Raw genomic sequence first — 15,292 nt, 5'->3', positions numbered from 1 at the left:
GGGGCAGAGGAGGGCAGGAGTGACAGCAGCTTCCACAGCCAGAGAGAAATTGTTACAGGGATATGACGGGAAAAGCTAAGTCGGGGAAGGGAAGCGCAAAGTTGGGTTGAAAGCAGGTGAGTGGAGGATCAGGTGCAGACAAAACAACTCCTTCCACCCAAGGAGAAGCGTGGGGAAGACGGGGTTGCTAGCTGGAAGCCAGCGGAGAGGTACCAAACCCTGTCCCGTCAGGAGCCTGGTACGTAAGACTCCCCAGGAAAGCAAGCAGTTACTGCTGCCCCGGGGGAAGGGAAAGCTCCTCAGAGGACAAGCAGGGGCAGGTGAGCAGCACAGCACTGCTCCAGCTCTCACAGGTTCTCGGTGGTGTTGAAGAGCAGCAGGGAGCTGAGGGAGCTGATGTTCCTGGGGAGGCTGCCAAGGCCTTCTTCTGCATCATCCTCCTGGTGAATTTTGGTGCTCAAGCACACAGGGAAGTACTTGAGCTTCTCCTGCAAGAAGACAGATAACGGGTGGTAAAGACACTAAAACCACAGCTGCTGAGACACCTCTCCCCAGCCACCACAATCACAGAATCATAGAATGGTTTGGGTTGGAAGAGACCTTAAAAATCATCTGGTTCCAACCCCCCTGCCATCAGCAGGGACATCTTCCACCAGCCCAGGTTGCCCAGAGCTCCATCCAACCTGGCCTTGAACACTGCCAGGGAGGGGGCAGCCACAGCTTCTCTGGGCAACCTGTGCCAGTGCTTCACCACCCTCATGGGGAAGAATTTCTTCCCAATATCCAATCTAAATCTGCCCTCTTTTAGTTTGCAGCCGTTCCCCCTTGTGAAAAGCCCCTCTCTACCCTTCCTGTAGCCCCTTCAGGTACTGGAAGACTGCTCTAAGGTCACCCCGGAGCCTTCGCTTCCCCAGGCTGAACAGCCCCAACTCCCTCAGCCTGTCCTCGTAGCAGAGGTGCTCCAGCCCTCTGATCATCTTCGTGGCCTCCTCTGGACCCGCTCCAACACATCCATGTCCTTCTGATGTTGGGGGCTCCAGAGCTGGACGCAGGACTCCAGGTGGGGTCCACTGCATGGTCTGGGAACCCTACTGCTCCCTCTCCACCTCCTTTATGAGCAAGGAAGCACACGGACAGCACTGCAACCCCACGCCCACGACAACTCTCAGCAGTTGGGAGTCATGGCATGTGCTTTTGGTGCCATGGATGGGTCGTAGTGAACAGGTGTTGCTGTGGCAAGGATCCACCAAAACAAAACAATCCCCTGGGCTCTACAGCCAGAGGCACGGACCAAGGACTGCAGCCTAGAAGGCATTTGTTACAGCGTCTCCAACTACCAGATGTTTTCACGCAGGCAGAGTCCCCCAGACCTCTCTGCTACCTCCCCTCCGCTGCCTTCAGTTGATGTTCACAGAATCACAGAATCACAGAATAGTAGGGGTTGGAAGGGACCTCTGTGGGTCACCCAGTCCAACCCCCCTGCCGAAGCAGGGTCACCCAGAGCAGGCTGCACAGGGCCTTGTCCAGGTGGGTCTTGAATATCTCCAGAGAAGGAGACTCCACAACCTCCCTGGGCAGCCTGGGCCAGGGCTCCGTCACCCTCAGAGGGAAGAAGTTCTTCTTCATGTTCAGACGGAACTTCCTGTGCCTCAGTTTGTGCCCATTGCCCCTTGTCCTGTCGCTGGGCACCACTGGAAAGAGCTTGGCCCCATCCTCCTGACACCCACCCTGCAGATATTTATAAGCATTTCTAAGGTCCCCTCGCAGCCTTCTCTTCTTCAGGCTGAACAAGCCCAGCTCCCTCAGCCTCTCCTTGTAGGGGAGATGTTCCAGTCCCCTCACCATCCTCGTAGCCCTCCGCTGGACTCTCTCCAGTAGCTCTTCATCTTTCTTGAACTGGGGAGCCCAGACCTGGACACAGTACTCCAGATGGGGCCTCACCAGGGCAGTGTAGAGGGGAAGGAGAACCTCCCTTGCCCTGCTGGCCACACTCCTCTTGATGCACCCCAGGATCCCATTGGCCTTCTTGGCAGCCAGGGCACACTGCTGGCTCATGGTCACCCTGTCGTCCACCAGGACGCCCAGGTCCCTCTCCGCAGAGCTGCTCTCCAGCAGGTCCACCCCAAGCCTGTACTGGTGCATGAGGTTGTTCCTCCCCAGGTGCAGGACCCTGCATTTGCCTTTGTTGAACCTCATCAGGTTCCTCTCTGCCCAGCTCTCCAGCCTATCCAGGTCACGCTGAATGGCAGCACAGCCTTCTGGTGTATCTACCACACCTCCCAGTTTGGTGTCATCAGCAAACATGCTGAGGGTACATTCTAAGTCTTCATCCAGGTCGTTGATGAAGAAATTAAACAAGACTGGGCCGAAGACTGTTCTAAGAGATGTGATCCCACCGGTGGGGTACGCAGGGAAGGCAAAGGAAGAAGAGGTTAGGAAAAAACAGAGCGCCTGCGCTAGGCAAGAGATCAGGCAGAAGGGAGCAGGGTAGAACGTGTGCCAGATGGTTTTGCAAAGCCTGAGGGATTTGCAGGAGTTTTCAACTCTAATGAACTGAAATCTCCTCTCTCTCGGCTCTAAAACTTCATGCATAATATATAGAGCTCCCTTTAGAAAAGGGCTTATTACAGCTGAACTGCTTGACTTTTACAGAGCGCTGGAATTGCCAACCCAGATCAGACCAGCGCTCCAGCTAGCGTGACAGCGCCCGCTGCCAGATGCTCGGGGCACGAAGCTCCGTGCCCACAGCACACACTGCCGTAGAGGGAAGAAAGGCATCAGTTCCTGAACCCCGAGACAGCCTGGGACGGATGAACACCCCCCAGGCCTCTCCCCACGCCCTTCCTCAGCCCCCTTCACAGCTCCTGTTCTTTCTTCACAAACCAGGACAAGCAGCAGCCCGGCAGCTGCGAGGTGCTGAAGGTTCATACCAGAAGAAAGCAGAGAACTAACCAGGACAGTCTGTCAGGTGAAACCACTGGCCACGCTCTGTGGTTTTCTCATGTCACCAGAAGATGACCACTTCAAGCACTGTCCACAGCTTCCCACGGCCTCACTACTTCCAGCATCCCTGCTCTCTGCCATTCTCCAAGCCCCTCTTCCCTCCCCGTACTGGTACAGGGGAATGGAGACCACCGTTGGCTCCACTTAAAGACCGCATTGCGGCGACATCAGCAGTTCCTGCTGATGGAAATTTCAGGCTTGAATCTGGTAGCCAGAAATCCTGGGAAATGGCTTAGTCACAGCTCAGTTAATCCACTAAGAGTTTGTATGATGCTCTGACTCTATAAAATGCTGTAAGAAAAGACCTGGGAGGTTTTGATTTAAACATTTTTTTCCCCCCAAATAACACATTCCAACTTGTGAAAAATACACTAAAATAAATGCTTTGAAATTTTACAGCAGCAAGAAGGCAAATAATACATAAATTGTTATTTAGAGACCGCAGAAGCAGAGATTCAGAAATAAAGGTTCTTTTGATCATTAATATTCAGTTCCCAATGTTTAATTTTTTAAGCATGAGGGAGTACTGATGTTTTTGCTAGAACTGTTCACACACACTTAGCCCTCAAGTCATATATATATATTTTTTTTTAATTCTCTCTTTGTAGATTTCAATTAGCACTGGAAGACTGTGCATTACTTTAAGGGTGGAATGAGAAACCAGCCATTACCTACATTTACTTTTAAGCCTCATCTAAGGCAGTTATAAAAGCACGAAGCGTGAGTATTACTCTGAAACGTGAGGCTCTACATAATTCTTTTAATTTAAATGCCACCAAAGTGCTAGTCTTATTCAAGTACCTAGAGTTGTTTTGAAATTTAGAACAGCTACTGTCAATAATATCCTGCAACTGCGAATTCCACAAGTTAACATGCCACTTAAAAATGAGTTTTCTAATAGGGACGTTGAGGCCTTAAGCCTGAAGTCATGTGGGGTGCCTGAATGCTCAAACACCTCAGCCTGGGGTTTGGCACCTGCCAGGATCACATCCCTAAGGACGCTGCATTTAGAATCACAATATGGTTCAGGTTGGAAGGGACCTTAAAGATCATCTGGTTCCAACCCCCCTGCCATCAGCAGGGACACCTTCCACCAGACCAGGTTGCTCAGAGCCCCATCCAACCTGGCCTTGAACCCTGCCAGGGAGGGGACATCCAACAGGGTACAGTTAAAGAGATACAAAGTCACCCTGGTTCTTAAGTTTAATTAAGCACACACCCTTGCAAGGGGAATTGTGTTGACACACCACAAACCGCATTGCTCGCCCGTCCAAGGGCTTGCTGAGGCTCGGTAAGAAAAGCACTTGTGCAAGTGCCAAGAACCCAGTTGAGCCTCCTCACACCTGCGGTGGAGGCAGAATTGGCAAGGACACGCCGAGTCACTGACATTTTTGAAGCCTTGCAAGGTCACTCCAGCCGTGGACTGTAACTTTTGCTCGGATCTCTTCCCAAGCCCAAGCAGACCATGTCTCCCACCTCATTTTCCAGCCTCCTGAGCGGCACTTGCAGCCCCTGGACACAAGTCCCACTGCAAAGGGAGTGCCCGGCACCTGAGAAGCCCCACAGGGCTGCAGCCGACTCGCCGCCGAACCCTGCCTAGGGCTCCCACAGCAAGGGGCTTTCCGCCCTCACCGCAGGGACCCCGCTTCGGGCACTCCTGCCCATCAGCGTTTACCTTACCGACCGAAACAGCGTCCTCTCGGCCGCCGAGTTCTCACTTGCGTGGGGTGCAGAGGGGGAAAGGGAAATTTCCCGGGAGGGAAGCACCAAATAACACTGCAGAACGCCGTGCATTTCCAGCTCAGCTGCTTTCCCCCCCCAAGACCACAACCCCCGAGCGCTGAGCACCGGCTGCCACCCCTTACCCTCCAAGCGACAGGAGCAGAGCTGCTTTCCTGGCGGGGCACGTGTGCGTACGCGCGAGTGAAGTTCGCAGAGGTCACCGCGACTGCTCGCAGCAGAGGGGCCCTCGTTAGCAGTGAAAACAGGCAATGAGCCTCTGCTGAAAGCCCTGAATAATTGAGGAGAGCATAAATGCAAACATTAGGCTTCCCTCTGTCACATTTCATTTACTGCAAGGCAAGGCAGGCTCCGTGCCCGGCTACAGCCCAGAAGGGCTTGTCCCCCCGGAACGTGGTGGGACCCGTGCAGCACCCAAGCTGCTCCTGGCACCGACCCCTCCGTCGCTCATCAGCTGATGGCAGCATCCCCCTGCCCCATGGAAGAGCTGCGGGAGGTGGTGAGGGCGTGAGCTTGGCAAGAGTAAGGAGACTGCTGCGTGAGGTGGGGTCGGCAAAGCCAGAGAAAGATCAGCGAGCCCATGGGAGGATCAAAAGGTGGGTCACAGGAGGGGAGGAACAAATACAAATACTGCAACCAAGTCCCTGTGGTGATGGTAGTCTTGGTCACGAAGGGCAGAACATGGCAATGGTGAGGCCTCATCTGGAGTGCTGTGTCCAGTTCTGGGCTCCCCAGTTCAAGAAAGATGAGGAGCTACTGGAGAGCCCAGCGGAGGGCTACGAGGATGGTGAGGGGACTGGAGCATCTCTCCCATGAGGAGAGGCTGAGGGAGCTGGGCTTGTTCAGCCTGGAGAAGAGAAGGCTGAGAGGGGACCTAATAAATGCTTATAAATATCTGCAGGGTGGGGGTCAGGAGGATGGGGTCAGACTCTGTTCAGTGGTGCCCAGTGACAGGACAAGAGGCAACGGGCACAAACAGAGGCACAGGAAGTTCCGTCTGAACATGAGGAAGAACTTCTTCCTTCTGAGGGTGATGGAGCCCTGGCACAGGCTGCCCAGGGAGGTTGTGGAGTCTCCTTCTCTGGAGATATTCCAGACCCACCTGGACAAGGCCCTGTGCACCCTGCTCTGGGTGACCCTGCTTCGGCAGGGGGTTGGACTGGGTGACCCACAGAGGTCCCTTCCAACCCCCACCATTCTGTGATTCTGTGATTCTGTACGGCGACTACCCAGGGGCGAGGAAGAGGAGGCACTGCAGGCAGGGGCAGTGGGGAAGGGCACGCAGACCCTACTGCAGCCAGCCGATGGGATGGTCACACCATTGTCTCTTTGGGGGACACTATTGCTCCAGGGTGACCTTAGAGCAGCCTTCCTGTACCTGAAGGGGCCTACAGGAAGGATGGAGAGGGGCTTTTCACATGGGTCTGTAGTGACAGGACAAGGGGGAATGGCTGTAAACTAAAAGAGGGCAGATTTAGATTGGATATTGGGAAGAAATTCTTCCCCATGAGGGTGGTGAGGCACTGGCACAGGTTGCCCAGAGAAGCTGTGGCTGCCCCCTCCCTGGCAGGGTTCAAGGCCAGGTTGGATGGAGCTCTGAGCAACCTGGGCTGGTAGAAGATGTCCCTCCTCATGGCAGGGGAGTTGGAACCAGATGGTCTTTAAGATCCCTTGCAACCCAAACCATTCTATGATTCTGTTTTTTACCAGCCGATGCTCTTCCCAATCCCCTCCCTGCTGAGGGGCTGCACATTGGCACCAGCCCTTCAGGGTGGGAGAGCATCTCCCCACCTCGCTCACCACCCACCTCTGCTCCCCTGACGTGCTGAGGGGATGGGGCCACCAGCCAGCTGCGATCGGCCAGCAGCAGGTCCCACGCAGCTCTGCCCTGCCCGACTGCCAGGGCGCGAAGGACGCACGACCCCTGCAAGGTTGGCCAGCTGTCCACTCGGCCAGCAACCCTGCTTCCTTGGCCTGGCTGAAATATTTATAACTACCTCACTGTGCGAGGTCTCAACTCCATTAAAACTCAGGAAAGTTTATCATGATAAATTATTCAGTGGCAGGTTTATTTTTGGGCCATGGCACACAAGGATGAGGAAGTCTCTCTAGGGGTGGAGAGCAGAGAGGTTGGCGGGTTGATCCCTAACCTGCCAGGAAGAGCACATCTGCTCCTCCTGGCACAGCACGCACACAACAACTTTTAAACTTTGAGCACAGCAACTCCTCCTCCTCTCCTTCCAGCTCAGGGATGCTGACCCAAATTGTTGGAGACTCCTTTGGCAGCGTTTCCTGCCAAACCCACCGCTTCTCAGACCTCCCGAAGAAGCCCTTCTCTGCCACTCAATCCACAGGCTGAAGGGGAACTCAATGCCTCAGGATGTCCTTCAACACCACCAGCTGCAGACATCTGTGCTACGGACACACACGGATGCCCTAACTGTGCTGGGTACTGAGAGATTCAGCCCCTCTGAAGGGCCTGCAACCTACAACAGCTGAACACAAGGCAAGGGAGAGGCAAAGCACAAACAAAAGATGTGAAGAAGCAAAACCATCTTCTCCCCCCAAGATGTAAAACTTAGCTGGGAACCAGGGAGGGACAATACCCAAGTGCGATGCTTTCCTGGGACAGAAAAATGCTGTCCTGACTCCTTTTTCTCCTGACACACTCACAACCACTCTTGCCTTTCCCTTCTCACCACCGCTTATATTAGAGCCTTCAGAAAATATTTTTCACACAGTTATAACCCTGCTCCCAGCTGCCTTGCCATGGACAGCCGAAGCCTTAAGCCCAGCCAGCAGCACCCACCTGCACTGCCGTGGGAAACGGCGGCGTTTCAGGAGATGGAACTGCTCCGGAGAGCTGTCACCCAGAGCACTCGACCACCCAGCCACTGTCTTGAACTGACACGGCCCTCTCCAGCTGGCAGCTCCGCCAGCTTCCCGGCCTGACCTCACACACCCCCACCAACAGGTCAAGCTGAAAAGATGTTCTGCTCCCAGCCTATATCCTAAAACCCCGGTCTACTTCATCAAAGACACTAACAGGCTCCCAGCTCCTCTTCGCTTGTTCATCTGAAGGTCTGTTCTCCTCCTCCTTACCTGCAGAGCTTTCTCATCCAGCACTCGGTGCTTGCTCTGAATCTTGTGTCTTGGGCATTTCTGTTTTGCTGGGTCTTCTGCACCAGCAAAAATTGAGCTGTACTCCTGCAGCCGCTCAGGGGCTGGATACTTGGCACTGGAAAATACCTGTGGAGAGACAAGGAGGGACTGAAAAATTCCAACTAGGCAATCCTACGCTACAGAAAAGGCACACAGTCTGTGCTGCAGGCAGGAATGGACAGCCTTAGAGTCAACAGACTCATACAAGGTATCTGCACAGGCCCAAACACGCATGGGCTGTCCCTTCAGAAAGTGGAAGTGCCAGACCTTCTCTCTTTTATACAAGTACTAGATCATAGGCTTCTGCTGGCAGCAAGTGAATTTGAAACACTGCATTAAATGGAGAAAGAATAGGGAAAGGAGAGTTTTCACCAGTTTTACACAGCTCAACAAGATTAAGATGCACTAAGGGGAGGCTCTCCAACAGGAGCTTTCACTGAAATAGCCAGTGTCTATAGGCCCGAAGTACGAGTGTGTTGGGCTTAGCTCAGCACGTGCCTTTTCTCTTTCTCAGGGAGAAGCTGGGGCAGCAACTTATTTAGGCCTCGTAAGGTTAGGAGCTGCGCGGGTCATGGGTCTAAAAATCATCAGCTGGCCAAGTCAGGAAGGGGGTTCTCATCAGAACCCTGCTCAGCAGCAAGGCGTGGAGAGGTGGGCGGGCAGCAGCTGCGCCAGCCAAGCACCCGCTCTTCTCCAGAGCTGACATCAGGAGGAAAGGGAGAAGGTGAAAGGAAGATGGGAAGCCATGCAGCCACCACTGCAGTCACTACCTTGATAGCCTTCTTGCTGCCCTTTATCTTCTCAATCTTCGCTTGGGCCAGCGTGACTCTCTCACCGATTGCCCGAAGCTGCGCCCGGCTGGCCTCCACCCGCTGAGAGATCCTAGGAGGCAAGCACCTTTCTTAAGACAAAGAATCCAGAGTCAGAGACTTTTTGGCAACAGCCAGTGCCCAGGCCCTCAGAGGAGGAGGAGAAACTCGGTGGGCTGGATTATCCCATAGGGCAAAACAGTGCTGGTTGAGATATGCTCGTCTCGGTCCCAGTGCGAGCTTTACGTGCTCGGACACGAAGGCAGGCCTAGCCCGTGACTGCGGCACAACGCTCCCGCAGCCGTCTGAGGCACCGCACAGAAAGATGGAGAACCGCAGCGTTTTTGTGACACCGGAGTGCCACAAGCCCCAGGTCTCCCTGCAGGTACTGCCGAGGAGAAAGCCACGGCCAGTTACCAACTGCCAACGTATTTTTAATAAAAATGACTTGTTAAAAATGGCAGGCAACACATGGTAATGAGCAGACTTCAGGACTCACAAGGCTTCTCCTGTCCTCTACCATAACAGCAGTTTGTTGCACGACTTCTTCCACGGTGCTTTGCAGCTTTGTGACTCGGTTTCCACACAGCTAAAGAACATTAGGACCTCATTCGGAGCAACAAAGCATGCTAACTTGCATAATTTTTGCACAACTAGATCAGCATCAAAATGTTTTGAGACTGAGGCAGCAAGGGATAGCGGTCACTGGTAAAAGTAGGTCTGCGCTCACCACGTGGACATACTCCTTTCCCACAAAGCTCATAGCAGATGCCTTGCAGCCAGGGGCACGACTGAAATGGCCACCATCTCGTGCACAGATGCTACCATGCTGCAGGAGCCATCACACAGGCTCAACCAATGGCTAGGAGGGACATCAGGACCAGGCATCAGCTACAGATAACTATGGAGTCTATGAACTTGGGAGGTTCTCCTCCTCCTCTACTCTGCCCCAGTGAGGCCCCATCTGGAGTACTGTGTCCAGGTCTGGGCTGCCCAGTTCAAGAAAGATGAAGAGCTACTGGAAAGAGTCCAGTGGAGGGCTACGAGGATGAGGAGGGGACTGGAGCATCTCTCCTACGAGGAGAGGCTGAGCGAGCTGGGCTTGTTCAGCCTGGAGAAGAGAAGGCTGAGAGGGGACCTTATAAATGTTTATAAATAAGTCAAGGGTGGGCGTCAGGAGGATGGGGCCAAGCTCTTTCCAGTGGTGCCCAGCGACAGGACAAGGGGCAATGGGCACAAACTGAGGCACAGGAAGTTCCGTCTGAACATGAGGAAGAACTTCTTCCCTCTGAGGGTGACGGAGCCCTGGCCCAGGCTGCCCAGGGAGGCTGTGGAGTCTCCTTCTCTGGAGACATTCCAGACCCGCCTGGACAAGGTCCTGTGCAGCCTGCTCTGGGTGACCCTGCTTCAGCAGGGGGTTGGACCAGATGACCCCCAGAGGTCCCTTCCAACCCCGAACATTCTGTGATTCTGGGAGTCACCTTCTCAGAAGAGTCCTTCCTTCCCCGTCTATAAGTAACAGGTTCTCCCTAGCTTCAAGCTCAGAAGCTGACAATTGTTCCGAATCTTCACTCCTCTAATGAAGCCAGCAAATAACATTTTTATGGCTATACAACCCCTTAGGAGAGATAGCACTCCACTTCAGCAATGCTTTGTAGCAATGAGTTCCATGGGATCATTTCGTGCTTGTAAAAAATCAGTCTCAAGTATTGTCTTTAAACTTTACCAAAAGTCCCTCTTTGCTGTTGAGTAGAGAGCTCCCGTACTTTTTTCCCCCCCTACTCTGACTGTATAATTCCTCTTAGTAACAAATTTGACATCAGCAGTGACCCATCGTTCCCATTTTCAGACTGTACCAAACCCATCTTTTCCCGTATTTTCACTCTGCGCAGCACACTCCCTCTCACAGTACAGGAATGGACTCCACTAAAGCCCCCCCCATTTTAGGGAGTGAAAAACCAGCAAGTACAAGCAGCCTGTTCACCTTCTGTCGTTCCAAATGAACCCCACCTCTCTCTCAAAACAGCTTCAAGCGTTTCTGTTTGTTGATAGCCAGGCTCCCCTCTTCCTGGAGGCATGAAAATCCTGCCTTACGCATATGGCAGGAGAGCACGCAGCCTGTTTCCACTTTACTCCTGATGTGGGGAATTGACAGAATCACAGAATCACAGAATAGTAGGGGTTGGAAGGGACCTCTGTGGGTCCCCCAGTCCAACCCCCTGCCCAAGCAGGGTCACCCAGAGCAGGCTGCACAGGACCTTGTCCAGGCGGGGCTTGAATATCTCCAGAGAAGGAGACTCCACAGCCTCCCTGGGCAGCCTGTTCCAGTGCTCCGTCACCCTCAGAGGGAAGAAGTTCTTCCTCATGTTCAGCTGGAACTTCCTCTGCTTCAGTTTGTGCCCGTTGCCCCTTGTCCTGTCACTGGGCACCACTGAGAAGAGCTTGGCCCCATCCTCCTGACCCCCACCCTTCAGATATTTGTAAGCATTTCTAAGGTCCCCTCGCAGCCTTCTCTTCTCCAGGCTGAACAAGCCCAGTTCCCTCAACCTCTCCTCGTAGGAGAGATGCTCCAGTCCCCTCCTCATCCTCGTAGCCCTCCGCTGGACTCTCTCCAGTAGCTCCTCATCTTTCTTGAACTGGGGAGCCCAGAACTGGACACAGTTACAATTAGTTCGATTTTGCTATAGCTTTAGTTTAATTTCATTATATAACTTTGCAGCTATGTTAGGGTAAGAGTTAAACACTGTTAATTAATTTAGTTCTGCTCTTTGTAATCTTGCTAACAAGGACTGGTATGGCTCAAATGTAGCTCACAAGGGCTGCTTGCGAGACAGATGAAGAGAAACAAGGACTGATAACCAGAACTTTGTTGTCTGTAAGAAGCAACTCTCCAGCTGAAACTGGTCCTATGGTTTGGGACTCAGCCAACACAGACAACTCAGGAATTTCTAAGCCAAAGGTGAAAGCACGCAGCGAGGAAGACTACGAGCCTTCATCCAGAAGACCCCCACAGACGACCACCAGACGACACTGCGCAAGTGCTGAAGGGGGGTGGAGTATGATAACGAATTCCTAGAAATAATGACAATAGCCCAGCCTACTTAGATAAGCTTTGTAATCAATAGGTGCACGCTTCGTGACTCGGTGTGCAAGTGAGGAGGAGCGATCCCCCTCGCACCCGGCGCCGCAATAAACACACCTGCTTGATAACCCTCTGAGTTGTGAAGTTTGATTCCGCACGTCACTCCTTTTGGAGTGCGAGATCAGCAAAACTGAACCTCATGAGATTCTCCCTCTTGGAATTCTTCTCCATTTCCCCATCCTTTCATTTTAAACACAGCCTAACAGCTTGCATTTTGTACCAACACTACGTACGAATCTGTTCATGATTTCCTTCCCACACTCTCCCTCTGTCTCAGTGGAGGAAGCCCACATCACTTACACACTTCAGAGGTTCTCAGAGCAGTTTCTGTTGTTCTCTTTCCTAGCACCTGCCTGCAGCAAATTTCACGTGTTATAGGGCTGTCCCATTGCCTTGTTTTTTTTAAAGTGTGAGATGCCTCTGAAGGACCTAAGTCTTCCCTAACTGCTCTCCCCAGCAAATTTTGCTACCTCTTTTCTAGATGTTTCATACTTGTATTGATTGACACCATTTCCAGTACTGCTCCTGGGGGCATCTAACTATTTTTACTTCCTTCAAAGCGGAAAAAATCGGTCATTTATTTCTGCTTTGCTGCTCTCCCTCAAATCAATGATGCAATTTTCCATCTCACCTGTGAGGAGACCCCTCTCCTAGAAGAGCTCAACAAAGCCTTCCTGAAGCTCCACATAAAAGCAAGTTATCAATTGCCTTTTAGCCAGCACCCTGCTGACTCCCAGACACCATTCTCAGGGGCTGACAAGGCACATGTTTCTCTCCCAGAAGGAAACGTTAACCAAACAGTTACGCAAGCTCAGGTCTGGAAACCAGTAACCGTTCTCCTCCCTCCCACTCCAGGAATGTGAGTCAAGTGAGGCTTGATGCTTCCCTCACCCCCTTTCCTGTCCCACATCATCCCCACTGCGTCACCAGGTATCACCTCTTCCTCTTCCTTCCCACGCTCACTTTTGCTAGCTGTGAAGAAGCAAAGGGGTTTTGAGGAATCCCAGTTATCCTCACCTTTCACCCTTCACCACTTCCACATGTAACATTCATCCTGCAAGACGCCCGGTTTAGGAGAGGAACGGTGCCACAACTCCCTTTCTGCCCCCACCAAACACAGCCTTGGCTATGACAAAGCACCTTCTTGATGCCAGAGCACCAACACCTCCCGCAGCGCACGCAGGGTGCCCGGGGAACAGCAGGAAGCAAAGCGCCTCTCAGCCCACAGCGCTGCCTCCATCCTTCTCATTCCAGGTTTGCTGGAACCTCTCAAAAAGGAAGAGTCCCGAAAAACAGAGCATGACTGGCAATTACTGTGCCCTAGCTGCAACAGTAAGGGTGCATCCAGATGGGAAGGAGGGCAGACAGCTATAGCTCATCCACCCCTGCTGCCCACCAAACACAACCGAGAGGGACCACGTTCACCCGTAAAAGGACAGTATCAGCAGATGGCCCGCTCCCAGCACAAGCTGTCCAGTGCCACCTCAGGTATCTTCAACCAAGATGGCTCTTCTCCGAGGCACTCTATACTTTCTCCTATGATCTCCCACTCTAGAATTTGCCAGGCCAAATCCCACTGACCTCAGGAGATGCGCCAAAAACCTTCACTTGAGGCACACAACACAGAAGGAATACGCGCCAGTCTTGCAGGATGAATTTATCTGTTGCTGAGCAAGACAACTGTGAAAAAAATTATTAAACTCCCTCAATCCAACTCGTCCAAATTCTGTCACACGTACAGGCTCCTAAAAGCGCATGACGGTTACGCACGCACACTGCAAGACACAGTTCTGTGTGTTAGTTAAAAGAGACAATATACCACACTGATACTGAAAAAATACATGGAAAAAAATCCCCTCGTGTTCCAGTGTACTCCAGCAACTTTAATATTTCTGCTGCTGTGGAAACGGAACTTGCTCCAAGGAGCCAGACTGGTGTTTGTAAAGGAAGGAAACTCGAAGGGATGGAGAGGGCTGTTGCCAAGGATTTGGGTGCAAAGCGTTGGAAGCAAGGTGGTGCTCAGACCTCAACCTCCAATTAAGGAGGAGCGTGTCAGTGAGTGGCATTTGTTTGAAAGGCGACTGCAGTCAGGACAGCAGGGGTAAGGGTTAATAAAACGGCCCATTACTGCCCCTCAGACAGCCAAAACCACCATCAGCCTCTGAACCTACCCCTCGCCTATCCTACTAGTCATCGCTGTGTTATTTTGCTCTCGGTGCTCTTTTCTGTTTGAGAAACCCCTTTAGTTAGACTCAAGGTGACTTTGGAGTCACACAGCAACAGCCCCTCCCTTGAGTAGGACACACGCTTCGGGACGAGCGAAAAGGGGGCCTGCGGGAAAAAGCAGAATATATCACCTGCCTCCAAACCCCGGGCACTGAGCCAGACCAGCCTCCCCCTCCCAACGCTTTTCTTTGGGGAAGCAATACACGTGGCAGATTAAATCTATCTAGTGGATTATCTCTTAATCCATACAGAGTTTTATTTTTGATCTAAGCCGATACTAAAGCCAATCTTTCAGCTGCTTTGATTCAAGCTTTCACATTCTCTTATCCCTCTGAAATCTTTTTGCAGTCAAGCCCCCTGTGCCTCAGCCCTAACTTAGATCTCCTTTCTCTTAAAGACCTCATCCTGGTGCCTTGAGCTCCTCTCCATTTTAGAGGCAGCTCTCTCCAACACCCACAGCAGGTCCCAGGAATACTTCCTCCCACCTCACCACCTCCCTTCGCTGGCCCCATATCCTCTGTCCCATCTCCACCCACGGAGCAGATCGCTTCCCATTATTTCCTTGGAACTCCTCTAATAAATCTCACATTCAGGCAGCTACTGAAAGACCTCCTCTGCTGCGTCTGTGTCTGCTCATGGGGGAAAAATTACTGTTCTGTTACTCCCCCAGGAAAAAGGTTTGAGGCATGAGGAATCTGGCATCCAGGACACTGGACACTGTCACTTGTCAGCACTGGTAATAATACTGTATTTCTATAAGGGTCTCTCCAAGCACGCCACAATGCCAAAAAAGAACTGTGATTTTTATCACCTGTATGTGCTAGGGATCAGACAGCATCAGAAAAAAGTTTAAAATCAGAGCAGGTTTAAAGACAGGCTGACAAAGTCCCAGAAAGGTGGCTGAGCAAGACAGAGTTCATCTGGAAGGAAGCATCACAGCAGCAGGAGACCCTTTGCTGTCCACATACACGTTACCCAAAAAACGACAGGGATGACGAAACTCGGGAAGTGGGAGAAAGAAGAGGCGAGCCCCACACTAAGGTGAACAAGAAAAGTACGGCAGCAGAGGCTGGAAGCAAACCTCTCTAGAATACCAAAGAACTTCAATTTCATGTCTCAGTACAAAAGTAAGCGATCAGCCAAGGAGAAAGAACATTACAGAGCAGAATGAGAAAAGAATTTGCACAGGACGATAAGGCAGCTGAAGTAT

At 52.2% G+C, this 15,292-nt stretch overlaps 1 protein-coding gene across 4 annotated transcripts in view; it reads right to left on the bottom strand.

The window, feature by feature from the left end:
• Positions 1–15,292, bottom strand: part of WASHC1 (WASH complex subunit 1) — a 54,194-nt gene that overhangs the window by 5,871 nt on the left and 33,031 nt on the right. For all 4 annotated transcript variants that reach the window (XM_075427956.1, XM_075427958.1, XM_075427955.1 and 1 more), the window contains 3 exons: positions 8,676–8,787; positions 7,846–7,992; positions 352–488 (listed from right to left, as the gene is read on the bottom strand). In XM_075427956.1, the coding sequence (XP_075284071.1) occupies positions 352–488; positions 7,846–7,992; positions 8,676–8,787 (396 nt within the window). The remainder of the gene's footprint in view (positions 1–351; positions 489–7,845; positions 7,993–8,675; positions 8,788–15,292) is intronic.

This window comes from Opisthocomus hoazin, chromosome 8, assembly GCF_030867145.1.
Source record: "Opisthocomus hoazin isolate bOpiHoa1 chromosome 8, bOpiHoa1.hap1, whole genome shotgun sequence".
Lineage (NCBI taxonomy): Eukaryota > Metazoa > Chordata > Aves > Opisthocomiformes > Opisthocomidae > Opisthocomus > Opisthocomus hoazin.
The sequence above is the reverse complement of the archived record's forward strand: the minus strand, read 5'-3'. Positions and strand labels throughout refer to the sequence as shown.